This window comes from Malurus melanocephalus, unplaced genomic scaffold (genome assembly GCF_030028575.1).
Source record: "Malurus melanocephalus ecotype Western Australia unplaced genomic scaffold, MMel_1.1 scaffold_86, whole genome shotgun sequence".
Classification (NCBI taxonomy): Eukaryota; Metazoa; Chordata; class Aves; order Passeriformes; family Maluridae; genus Malurus; species Malurus melanocephalus.
The window spans coordinates 1,359,172-1,370,276 of NW_026623318.1; the positions used below are offsets into that span (position 1 = coordinate 1,359,172).

At 65.3% G+C, this 11,105-nt stretch overlaps 2 protein-coding genes and 2 non-coding genes across 6 annotated transcripts in view; all 4 read right to left on the bottom strand.

The window, feature by feature from the left end:
* Window positions 1-1,795: 1,795 nt before the first annotated feature.
* On the bottom strand, window positions 1,796-9,085 carry TBRG4 (transforming growth factor beta regulator 4). 3 transcript variants are annotated; one of them, XM_057367874.1, is made up of 10 exons: window positions 7,538-8,045; window positions 6,935-7,249; window positions 6,540-6,711; window positions 5,902-6,059; window positions 5,150-5,260; window positions 4,628-4,772; window positions 3,897-4,148; window positions 3,348-3,459; window positions 2,875-2,989; window positions 1,796-2,164 (listed from the first exon to the last, which is right to left on the bottom strand). In XM_057367874.1, the coding sequence occupies exons 1-10, from the start codon at window positions 7,883-7,885 to the stop codon at window positions 2,051-2,053; spliced, it is 1,842 nt and encodes a 613-aa protein (XP_057223857.1). In that variant the 5' UTR covers window positions 7,886-8,045; the 3' UTR covers window positions 1,796-2,050. The 3 variants fall into 3 exon arrangements, with proteins under 3 accessions (XP_057223857.1, XP_057223855.1, XP_057223856.1); XM_057367872.1 differs by lacking the exons at window positions 1,796-2,164; window positions 2,875-2,989; window positions 3,348-3,459 and adding an exon at window positions 9,029-9,085 and having other exon boundaries at window positions 3,466-4,148; window positions 7,538-7,919; XM_057367873.1 differs by lacking the exons at window positions 1,796-2,164; window positions 2,875-2,989; window positions 3,348-3,459 and having other exon boundaries at window positions 3,466-4,148; window positions 7,538-8,070.
* LOC130574639 (small nucleolar RNA SNORA5) lies at window positions 3,533-3,666 on the bottom strand. The gene has a single exon (XR_008965450.1). It is a non-coding gene; the product is annotated as a small nucleolar RNA SNORA5 (small nucleolar RNA).
* LOC130574638 (small nucleolar RNA SNORA5) lies at window positions 4,387-4,520 on the bottom strand. Its single transcript, XR_008965449.1, has one exon. It is a non-coding gene; the product is annotated as a small nucleolar RNA SNORA5 (small nucleolar RNA).
* A 392-nt stretch (window positions 9,086-9,477) lies between the features above and the next one.
* LOC130574633 (SCO-spondin-like) overlaps window positions 9,478-11,105 on the bottom strand; it is a 27,044-nt gene continuing 25,416 nt past the window's right edge. Inside the window, 6 exon segments of the mRNA XM_057367968.1 lie at window positions 9,478-9,588; window positions 9,707-9,958; window positions 10,033-10,078; window positions 10,110-10,163; window positions 10,245-10,480; window positions 10,569-10,891. Coding sequence (XP_057223951.1) covers window positions 9,478-9,588; window positions 9,707-9,958; window positions 10,033-10,078; window positions 10,110-10,163; window positions 10,245-10,480; window positions 10,569-10,891 — 1,022 coding nt within the window.

Consider the following 11,105-nt stretch of genomic DNA (forward strand, 5'->3'; position numbering starts at 1 on the left):
CCGGCCCCGGCTCTGTCGCGATAGAGGGTTTGTGCCGGAGGGCGCGGGGCGGGCGCCAGGCGCTGCGGCGGGGGGCGCTCGGGCCCACCCAGCGCTTGCATCAGCTCCGGGGAGGGGGGCGCGAGGGCGGGGCCCGGCCTCAGTTTCCCCCACTTTGTCCCTTAAAAAAGGGGGATGAGCATCCCGCAGTATCCTGCGGGGAYTGGGGAGGGGTACGCAGGGCGGAGCTCCTCCCAAAAAGCTTTTGTGCGGGTCTGGTGACACCAGAGATGGGGCGGCGGAGGGGGTGCCCGGCCTCACTTTTCCCTCCCAGAGTGGGATTTTGTCCTTTAAAAAAGGAATGAGCGTCCCGAGGTGTCCTGGGGGTGATCTGGAGTGGGACAGGGGGAGCCCCCTAAAAATGTCTCCGCGTGTGTGGTGACACCAGAGTGGGGGGACCCTGCGTGTCCATCAGCGCCGGGATGGGGGTGCAGAGCGGGGCCCATCCTCAATTTCCCTTCCCGGGGTAGAATTTGGTCCCTTTTAAAAGGGGGATGAGCATCCCGCGGTCCTGGACGGATTTGGGGAGGGTGAACACAGGGCAGAGCGCCCCAAAACCGTCTGCGCGGGTGTGGTGACACCGGGGGGGGGGCGGGGAAGGACCTGCGTGTTCCCCCCGCGTGTCCCTGGAGCATCGGGGGTGCAGGATGAGGGCGGGCATTGTCCCTCCCCGAGCTGGCACTGAGGCCGTGCCCGCGCCGCCGGTGCCAGGCACAGCCCCGAGCGGTGACTCAGCAGCTCCCGGCCCCGCCGTGTCCCCCCTGTCACCGTGTGTCCCCCCTCTCCAAACGGGGGCCGTGTTCCCCTCCGGGGGGCCGGCGGGGTCCCGGAGCCAGGTGGCCACTACTAATCCATCCCCAAAGCCCTTCCCAGCCCCTGTGCGTCACCCCCAGGCTTGTCCTGAGCCACCTTTTGTGCCCCCTCCCCCCTCTGCTGTGGGGACATGTGGCCTGAGGGACACAGGAGACACTGTGGAGGGCTCGGGCCAGGATGCAACAGATCCCCACCCCCCAGTGAGAGACACCTCCCAAACCGCGGGGGTCCCTGATGCCTGCTCCCCACTCCTGCTGCTCCCCAGCCCAGCGCCGGACCCTGTCCCTGTCCCCCCCTGGGGACAATCCCAGGATAATCGGGAATAAAGGCCGGTGGCTCCTGATCCCGATCCCAGCTCAGACCGGCGGCCCTCGGCACGGGGGTGGGGGACACAGGGGCGCGGGCACAGCCACGTGCCACATACACTGATGGCACCTGGCACTGATGGCACTTGACCCCACTGTCACCCATCCACAATGTCACCTATTTCCACCGTCAGTAAGTACTGATGTTACCTGTCCCTCCAAGGCTCCAAGGTCACCAGGCCCCAATGTCACCCGACCCCAATATCATCCTGCCTCAAGGTCACTCAACCCTGATGCCAACTGCCAATCCTGATGGCAGCTGATGGCACCTGGCCCCAGCGTCACCACACCCCAATGTCACTCAGACCCAATGTCACCTGGCAAAATGCCAACTAGCCCCTRTGACACCCAGCCTGGGTATCACCTGGTCTTTATGTCATCTGCCACTGATGTCACCCAGCTCCAATTGCACCTGGCACTCATGGCAACTGTCCCCCCTCAATGCCACTTATCCCCATGTCATCTGTTCCCCATGCCCCCAGTATGACCTGTCCCCAGTGTCATTTATCCCCAATGTCACCATGCCCCAGCCACCATCATTTATCCTCAATGTCACCATGCCCCAGCCACCATCCCTGTACAGTTTTGGATTTATTTCAGCTGTTTGTGACACAGAGCAGTAATGCCGGAACCCCACAGGAACACGGGGTCCCCACACATGGGGACGTTGCAGTGGTCACCGGCCCACCCGCGCACAGCAGCCTGCTGACAAGGCCACCTTGCTGTACTGATGAGGCCACCAGGGCTCAGCGACTGGGCCACCTCGGCGTGGTGACCTGGTCACATTGGCACGGGGCCATGGCCATCTGGGTCAGGTGAGAAACCCACATGGGTTAGGTGGCCGTGTCAGTGGCCGTGTCAGTGGCCAGGGCCTTGGCCACCCTGTCCTTCAGGTAGGCTACGCGCTGCCGCTCCAGCTTCAGCTCCAGGAACTCGTAGTGGGGCACCTGTGGGGGGACAGGGATGTGACAGTKGCCCAGAGGGTCCCAGCTGTGTCCCCTCCTGTCCTGACCTCAACAGTCCCACAGCACCCACTTGGGAGGGTCCCAAATCCCACCTGGGAAGGTCTCCCATCTCTCCCGTGTGTCCCAGAACCCACCTGGGAGAGTCTCAACACCAATCTGGGGTCGCAGTGCCCACCCAGGRGTGTCCCACCCCCACCCAGGTGTGACAGTGACACCAGAGACTAACAGTGACCCCGGGGGGTGACACGTGGCTGTCACACCCCCCTGGGCTATAATTATCCCTAGGGGTTAATCTTGGATGACCCCATGGGATCAGCTCGTCTGTGTCACCTCCTTGTCACCCCGTCCCCCCCGTCACCTGGCAGGCGGCCCAGGGGGATCGTGGTGGCTCATCCCTGCTGAGCCCTGAGGTGGGGGGAGCTGGCAGCCCCCCAAGAGGTGTCAGTGCCTCCATCCCAACAGAGCCAGCTGTGTCCAGGTGTGCCAGGGAGGACAATGGCACCTGGCTGGTGTCACCAGGGTGGCCACATTGGGCTCTGCTCCCAAGAAGGAGGTTCAGGTGGGATTTTGGGAATATTTGTCCTGGAAAGGGCTGGGACAGTTCAAGTGCCGCCTGGATGTGTCACTCGGGAGCGGGCTCAGTGGTGGCCCTGGCGTGTTTGCTGTGCCCCTGGGCACTGGCAGGCGCTCACCTCCACCAGCAGGAAGCCRGCCGCTCGCAGGTGCCTGCGGGCCATGGAGCCCCGGCCCAGCAGCTCCCGGCCCCTCGAGCTGAACTGCGGGAACTCCCAGCGCAGCACGGCCACCCTGGGGACACGGGGACAGGGGACTGAGCACGGGCAACACCCAGAGCCTCCCAGCCCCAGCCMCTCCTCCCACCCTCCTTCCCATCCTATCCGCTTCTTGTCCCCTTCCTGTCCCTATCCCATGACCCCTCCTGTTTCTTTACGTGTCACCCTCCTGCCATCTCTTCCCCCCTTCCCCACTGACCCTTTATATCCCACTCTCCTCATCCCCTCTTGTTCCCATCTTCCTCCCCTCCCATACCCCTCATCTTCCTCCTCACCATCTCCCTGTCCCCCCATGTTACCCCATCCCCCTTCTGGCCCCTGGTGGCAGTGGCTTTGTTCCCTCCCTGTCCTCCACTCAGGGGACCCCCACACACCTCCTGGCCCCAGGTGGCAGTGGCTTTGTCCCCTCGCAGTGGGACAAGTGGGGGGCAGCGAAGTCCCTCACGGGCAGAGGTTTGTTGTCACTGTCCATTACCACCTCAGCATCTGCGGGGACAGAGGGGACATGAGGACTTAGAGCCACCCAACGGGCTCTCCCTGACCCCACCCTAGGCAGGGGATGTGTCCACAGGGATCCATCTCCCCAGGTCCCACAGAAGGGGACATGGGGCACGTGGAGCATGGAGGTTGCTGTGGCAGCCGATGGCCGGTCCCYGACACTGGGGGACAGGGACCGAATTTGACTGGGCTGCAGGGGGGTGACAGGGGAATGGCAGGGGCATGACAAGGGCTGGAGGGTGACCAGGAAAGGTGACARGGGAAGGTGACACAGCTGTGAGTACCTGAGTACCAATCCAGCTGGGGGGTGACAGGTGAAGGTGACAGGRCTGGGAGTGATACGAGAAGGCAATGGGGGTGACAGGGAAGAGGTGGGGGCGGCGCCTGGGCAGGTGCGAGGGCAGGTTGCAGCAGGTGGCACTCACCRATGTCCCAGCCATACACGGTGCTCACATCAAACTGGGCGACGTTCTGGCCCCCCAGTGCCCCCAGCAGTGCCTCCCGCAGTCCCCGCTGCAGAGGGGTGGCCTTGTCCTTGTCCTTCTCCTTGTCCCTGTCCCCGCCAAGTGCCTCAGGGGGCAGGAAGGGCCCCTCGTAGCCCGGGGCCTCCAGGCAGGCCGTGGCATTGATGTGCAGCAGCTTCAGCCACGAGCTCTGTGCCCGCGGGGAGGTGTCACCTGCAGACAGGTGGTGACACACTCAGGTGACACCCAGGGGACAGGAGGAATGGCCCTAGATGGTGCCAGGGGATGTTCAGGTAGGATTTTGGGAATATTCCTGGAAAGGCTGTCCAGCTCCAGGGGTTTACAAGCCGTGTTGCTGTGACACCTGGGACACGGTTTGTGCCCCCAGGTGCGCTGAACATGTGAACTCCAGCACCTGAGCAGCCCTTCCAGCCCTTGGCATTCCCAGATTCCATGTCTCCAGTGGGATTCACCCCCCGGGTCCCACGGCAGGGGACACGGGGCACGTGGGCACGGAGGTTGCTGTGGCAGCCGGTGGCCGGTCCCCGCCATGGGGGGACAGGGACCGAATTTGACTGGGCTGCAGCACCTGTCGGGCAGGTAACCTCCCCCAGTATTCCCGCAGCTCCCGTTCCACCATTCCATCCCCGATCCCAGCACGGGGCTCGGCYCTCCCGCTGCCCGGGGCTCACCTCGGAGGCGGGTGTGGAACTCGGGTGACAGCACCTGGCGCAGGTGTSGGGGCTGGGCCTGCTGCAGGACGCACAGTGACCACACCACGTCCGTCAGCAGGTGCGTGTCCAGCTGCTGCTCCTGCCCCTGCAGCCGCTCGTGGATCTGGGATGAKCAAAACATGGAGCTGAGCTCCATCGGCCGCAGAGGCCTCCACATGGTCCCYGCTGTCCCCAGGGGAGGCTGGAGGGTCCCTCTCAGGTGATCCCCTGGCCCCTCGCTCCAAGGATCGAGCCATCCAACACTCCCTTTCCCATGGGAATCTGCCAGGACAGGACACAGCTGGGGGGATCACCTGGGGGGGGTTTCGGGGTCTCTCCCGGTGCCGAAAGCAGGAGCTGGGAGGGATTTGGGACAACTGGAGTACCGGGACATGGAAGAATGGGGATTTGGGTGGATTTGGGGAAGGAATTTGTGGCTGTGGGGGGTTTCTCAGGTCCCTCCCCACCCACTCAGGAATTCCAAGATTCCAGGGACGTCACCATTGAGAAGAATTCCTCGCTGGAGCTGGGCTGGAAGTTGAGGTGGGCGAAGGACACGAGGATCCCGCACAGGTGGGGGATGGACAGCTTCTGCGTGTTATCCAGGGAATACTGCAGGAAAAACGGGAATTTGGGGCTGTCCAGAACAGGGATGGGAGGGAGAGGTTGGACACATCAGCCAGGGACAACTGCCAGGTGGGAAAATCAGAGTGAGGRAATCCTGAGATTTTATCCAGGTACGAGGGGAAGCTCTGGAATAGCCCAGTATGGATGGGAAAGAGTAGGGAGATGAACTGGGAAGGAACTGGGAGGGAACTGAGATAAGAGCAGCAAAGAAAAGGTTGGAAGCATCAACGGAGATGATGTCCTAAGTAAGACACCACACTTGATAGATCCCTGGGATCTTATCGAGGTACAAAGGGGAGCTCTGGAATATCCCAGTCTGGATGGGGAAGTGCAAGGAGATGAACTGGGAATTAAATGGGACAGAACTGGGAATGGAACGGCACCAGCACCCAGAGCTGGAGGCCCTGTATCGAGCCAAATCCTGCAGAAAATGATCCCCAATTCCCACTGGGAAATGCTGACAGAGCCTGGGCAGGGGAGGGGCCCTTACTGCCACCTGCTCCCAGGTGAGGGAACCTACTCTGCCCAGTTCCTGCTGGAAAAGGTGACAATACCCCCCTGGCCAGGTGAGTGTCCCCTGCCCCCCACAAACAGGTGAGGCCCCCCCTTGTCCCCCCAGGCCTCACCTGAGCGATGGCCTCAGCGAGGGGCTGGCTGAGCCAGCGCAGGCCGGCAAAGGAGCGGGCACAGCGTGACACCTGAGCCGGGCTCAGGGCGCYCAGGTGAGGCTGCAGCTCCAGGGACAGGCGGTGCAGCACCTGCGGCTGCTGGAAATTCAGCTTACCTGTGCCAAAGGGGGACAGCTTAGGGCATGGGGGCTCTGAGCACCTCTGTCCTGTGTCCCCCACACCACAGGTGACAGCTAGAGACAGGAAGGTGTCATCCTGTGCCTAACRGGGCTCCAGAAGAGCTGGGGAGGGACTTGGTACACCTGGAGTGACAGGACAGCTGGAACAGCCTCCCAGATGACCTGGGTTTCATATTTGGAGTGCACAGGTGACCTACAATGCTCCCCCCACCTGTTCCCAACCCCAGGACTGGGATAACCCACTAAGGAAGAACTGCTGGGGCTCACCCGATTCCCTCATCCCAGCTGGCTGAACAAGAACAACCCATGGGAAGGTTTGGGACTGCAAAGCTCACCTGGGCCCCATACCCACTGCCAGCCACAGCAATTCCCAGCACCAGGACAGCGACATTGAACCGTGGATTTGTCCCCAATCCCGCCCASGTGCCCCCCGAACAAAGGCAGCCCAGCACTTACTGTAGGCAAAGAGCAGGTCTGTGAGCACGGGCAGGGGCAGCTCCGCAGGTTTCTGCAGCAGATGGTAGGACAGGGCCCGCAGCAGGGGCACACAGCGGCGCTGCTGCAGCGCCAGTGCCAGCGCCACCCGCCGCAGCTCATCGGCATCGAACTGCTCTGCCAGCTCCAGGGCCTGGGGACAGGGACAGGGGACAGGTGAGACAGGGAACAGGGGCTCTGCCAGCTCCAGAGCCTGGGGGCGAGGACAGGGGACAGGTGGTACAGGTGACCCCAGGAGGGACTGCGATCCCCACGTGTCTCTGCCCAGCCCAGGCTGAGGGCCTGGGTCCCTCCCACTGTGACACCATGTCACATGTGCCCTGTGCCCGCACCATGCCCAGGCATGCAGGTCCCACCTTGTCCTCCAGGCGCTCCATGAGGGTGGGGGACAGGTGTCCCACCTTGGCCATGAGCGTCACCACAGTGCGGGTCCCGTCCAGCTCAGTCCAGCGCAGCTCCAGCTTGCGCAGCACCTCGGGCAGCAGGAGGCTGTCGTGGCCCTGCCCCGCCAGGTGCTCAGCCAGGTGCACCAGCTGCCGCAGGGGCAGGCGCCGCAGCCGCCACAGCACCTCCTGCTCCACCGAGCGCGCCTGGCGCCCGCCCCGCTCCAGCCCCAGCACCGGCAGGCTCCGCAGCAGCTGCACCAGCGGCGTGTTCCACACCTGGGAAATCTGGGAAMAGGGACACGAGTGAGACAGATGTGGGACAGGGGCAGCAGGTGAGGATTTGGGGCACTGTTTGTCTGCCTGTGCCACCTCCTAAGTGTGCCCTGATTGCACTGCAGTGACCCAGGCACTGCCACCCTGTCCCACAGATGTGCCTTGAGTGGTCAGGTACAGACCAGAGTAAACCAGGTACCTCCAACCCTGCCCCAAAAAGCACCTCGCAGGTGTGTCCTGAACAGTCAGCTACAGCGTGAGGCACACCTGGAGCCCCCCAGTGCCCCGATCCCCCCTCACCTGCGCATCCACGGTGTCCAGGAGCTGCTGGAAGCGCGGATCCCTGCGGATGCTCTTGGCGTCCAGGCGCTGCTCGGAGGTGAGGCGGGCGAGGCGGGCGATGGCCAGTGCCGCCAGGTTGCTGTTCAGCGCCGGCCCTCCGCTCACCTGCAGCAGCTCCTGGGCATTGGACGCTCCCTGGATCAGCTCCCTGAGCTGCTGCTCCGCGCCGTCTTCGTGCGGCCGCGCCTGTGGCCCCTCAGCCCAGCTGGGCGGGCAGGTGCGCAGGGCGGGGCCCGGGGGAGCCCTGCTCGGGGCCGGCAGCAGCAGCAGCCGCCGGCAGCAGCGGCGAACCAGGTGCGCGGCCATGGGGCACCGGGATCAGCGCCACATCCCGGCAACGCTGCGCGGGAACGGCAATGTTGGAACAGCCCTTCACCGAGATATTTCCTCCCAGACCTCGGTCCCGGTCCCACTTTATTCCCCCACCACGTACTGAATTGTCCCCGGGCCGAGCTCACTCTGTCCCGGTTCTGGTACCGCTGCCCCACGCCCCATTCCTTCTTCTCCATCCTCGCCCCATTCCCGCCATTCCATCCCTGGGTTCTGACCACCACCGGGACTCTCCCCAAAGCCCCCAACCAGGGTCCGGCTCCGTTTCTCCATCCCGGGCCTTGGCCCTCTCCGAGCTTTCCCCCCATCCCCAGTCCCATTGCCCCCCCATGCCTCGGGCCTGGTTTTCCCCGGGCCATGCCCAGCTCCTCGGACCGAGCCCTCCCCACTTCTGGTTCTGGTCCCGGTCCCGATCCCATTTCCATTCCCGGTCCCGGTCCCGATCCCATTCCTGGTCCCGATCCCATTCCCGATCCCGATCCCATTCCAGGTCCCATTCCCGGTCCCGATCCCATTTCCATTCCCGGTCCCGATCCCATTCCCATTCCCGATCCCGATCCCATTCCCGATCCCGATCCCATTCCCCATCCCGATCCCATTCCCGGTCCCGATCCCATTCCAGTTCCCATTCCCGGTCCCGATCCCATTCCAGTTCCCATTCCCGGTCCCGATCCCATTCCCGATCCCGATCCCATTCCCAGTCCCGATCCCATTCCCAGTCCCGATCCCATTCCCATTCCCGGTCCCGATCCCATTCCCATTCCCNGTCCCGATCCCATTCCCATTCCCGGTCCCGATCCCATTCCCATTCCCCGTCCCGATCCCATTCCCGGTCCCGATCCCATTCCCATTCCCGGTCCCGATCCCATTCCCATTCCCCGTCCCGACCCCATTCCCGGTCTCGATCCCATTCCCATTCCCGGTCCCGATCCCATTCCCGGTCCCGATCCCATTCCCGGTCCCGATCCCATTCCCGGTCCCGATCCCATTCCCATTCCCGGTCCCGATCCCATTCCCGATCCCGATCCCATTCCCGATCCCGATCCCATTCCCGATCCCGATCCCATTCCCGGTCCCGATCCCATTCCCGGTCCCGATCCCATTCCGGCCCTCTCTGACCTCTCCGGGCCCGGCCCCACGCACGGGCCGCCACTGAGGCGCGCGGCAATGACGCCGCCGCTCCCTATTGGCCGCTCCGTTGAGTCATCACGCGGCGCCGGCGCCTTTTCCGGGGCGGGAGCGGGAACGTGGCCGCCATCGGCCCCGGGATGGGCCCGGAACAGCSCCGGGGTCCCCTCGAGRTGTCCCCMCAATGTCCCCCCAATGTCCCCCCGCAGTGTCCTCGCCGTGTGCCCACCTCCCGGAGGGGCTCAGACTCGCCTGCCCCTGTGGGCTGCCCTCGTGTGGTGGCGGGGGGAACTGCAGCCATCGGTCCCGGAGACCCTCAGTTCTCCCGGTGCCCCCAATGAGTCCCAGTGCTCCCCCCGCAGTTTCCCAGTGACCCCCCGAGTCCCCCGGTTCCCCCAGTGCTTCCCGAGGGGAGTTATCGGTTATTGATCAATTATCGATTATCGATCCTTAACGATTATTGATCCTTTATTGGTAATAAACTCCTCGATGCCGACACAGGCGGGCGGGGGTCTCCGGAGAGGCTCTTCAGCGCCGGGTGAGGTCCCCGCCTGCGGGACAGGAGGTTCGGGGAGTCACCCCCGGGGCGTTCTGGCGTGCTCCCCCAGCCCCCTGCAGCCCCCCCAGACACTCAAAGCCCCCCCGGGACCCCTTCCAGAACCCCCGAACCGGCAGCGCTCTGAGCAGTGCGGGGGTTGTGTGTCCCGCCCAGTACCCGCCCAGAACCCCCTCTCTCCCGCCAGGACCCCCCAGGTTCGCCCCCTCCGCACCTCGGCAGGGCTCGCAGTGGCACTCGGCGATGCGGGGCAGCAGCGCGGGCCGGGGGCGGCCGCGGGGGCAGGGCAGGAGCAGGGGGCGCACGGGCCGGGCGGGGTCCAGCCGGTAACTGCAGCACTCGCACAGCGACCGCACGTACGGCTCCTGGTGGGGGGGACACACCGGAGGGGTCACAGGGGACCGGGGGACCCCCCTCAGCCCCCTCGCCCCCCCCGTACCTGGGCGCTGACGGCGGTGCGGGACCGGCACCCCCCCGCGCAGTAGGTGACACGGACGCCCCGCAGGACACACGCGCCYTTGGCGATGGTCCGGAGCGCCGTGAGGAGCCGGCACGGCCCGGGGGGCTCCTCTGCAGGGTGAGGGGGCCCGGCGTGAGCGGGGGAGCTGCCGGGGCCGCCCCCCCTGAGGGTCCCCCCGTGCCGGGTCTCACCTGGCCACTCGTCCCGGCACACGGGGCAGCAGCTCCCGGGCTCCCGCACCGGCTCCGTGCCCTGCGGGGACCCCCAGGCTCAGCCCCTGCCCGCAGGGACCCCCCGCACCTCCCCCCGGACCGCCCCCGGGCCCCCCCACCTCCGGGCAGGTGAGTGCGGGGCAGGAGGTGGCACAGGTGACGCGTCCCTCGGAGCAGCGACAGGTCGCACACTGCTCCCGCCACTCGCTGCCGGCCTGGGGGGAACAGGGACCCCCAAACAAGGTCAGGGACCCCCAAACACGAGATCAGGGACCCTCACCCCGCGCCCCCCGCCCAGCTCACCGCACGCAGCGCCCCGCGGTACCGGCACCCGCAGCCCTCCGCGCTCACGCACTGCCCGGAGCCGTTCCGGTACCGGCCGGGGGCGCAGGCGCAGCGCGGMGGGGACGCGGGGGTCCCGAGGGTCGCGGGGGTCGCGGGAGTGTCGGGGGTCGCGGGAGTGTCTGGGGTCGCCGGGGCGCCGGAGGTATMGAGGGTGCGGGGGGTCCCGGAGGATCCGAGGGTCACGGGGGTCCCCCCGCAAGTCCTGGGGGGCTCCGCAAGGTCCTGGCAGCTGCGCTCGCAGGCGGGGCCGGGATCCAGCCATACCTCGCCCGGGGGGCAGTCTGGGGCCACCGGGAATGGCACGGGGAATGGCACCGGGAATGGCACCGGCACCACCCCCCTTCCCTCCTTCCATTGTCCCGGCCTTCCATCTCTCACCCCACATCCCTCCCTCCTTTCCTTTCTATCTCCATCCCTCTATCAATTCCTTCCCCCTTTCTTCCATCCCTCCATTTCCCTTTCCTCCCTCCCTCTATCCTTTGCCCCTCCATCTCC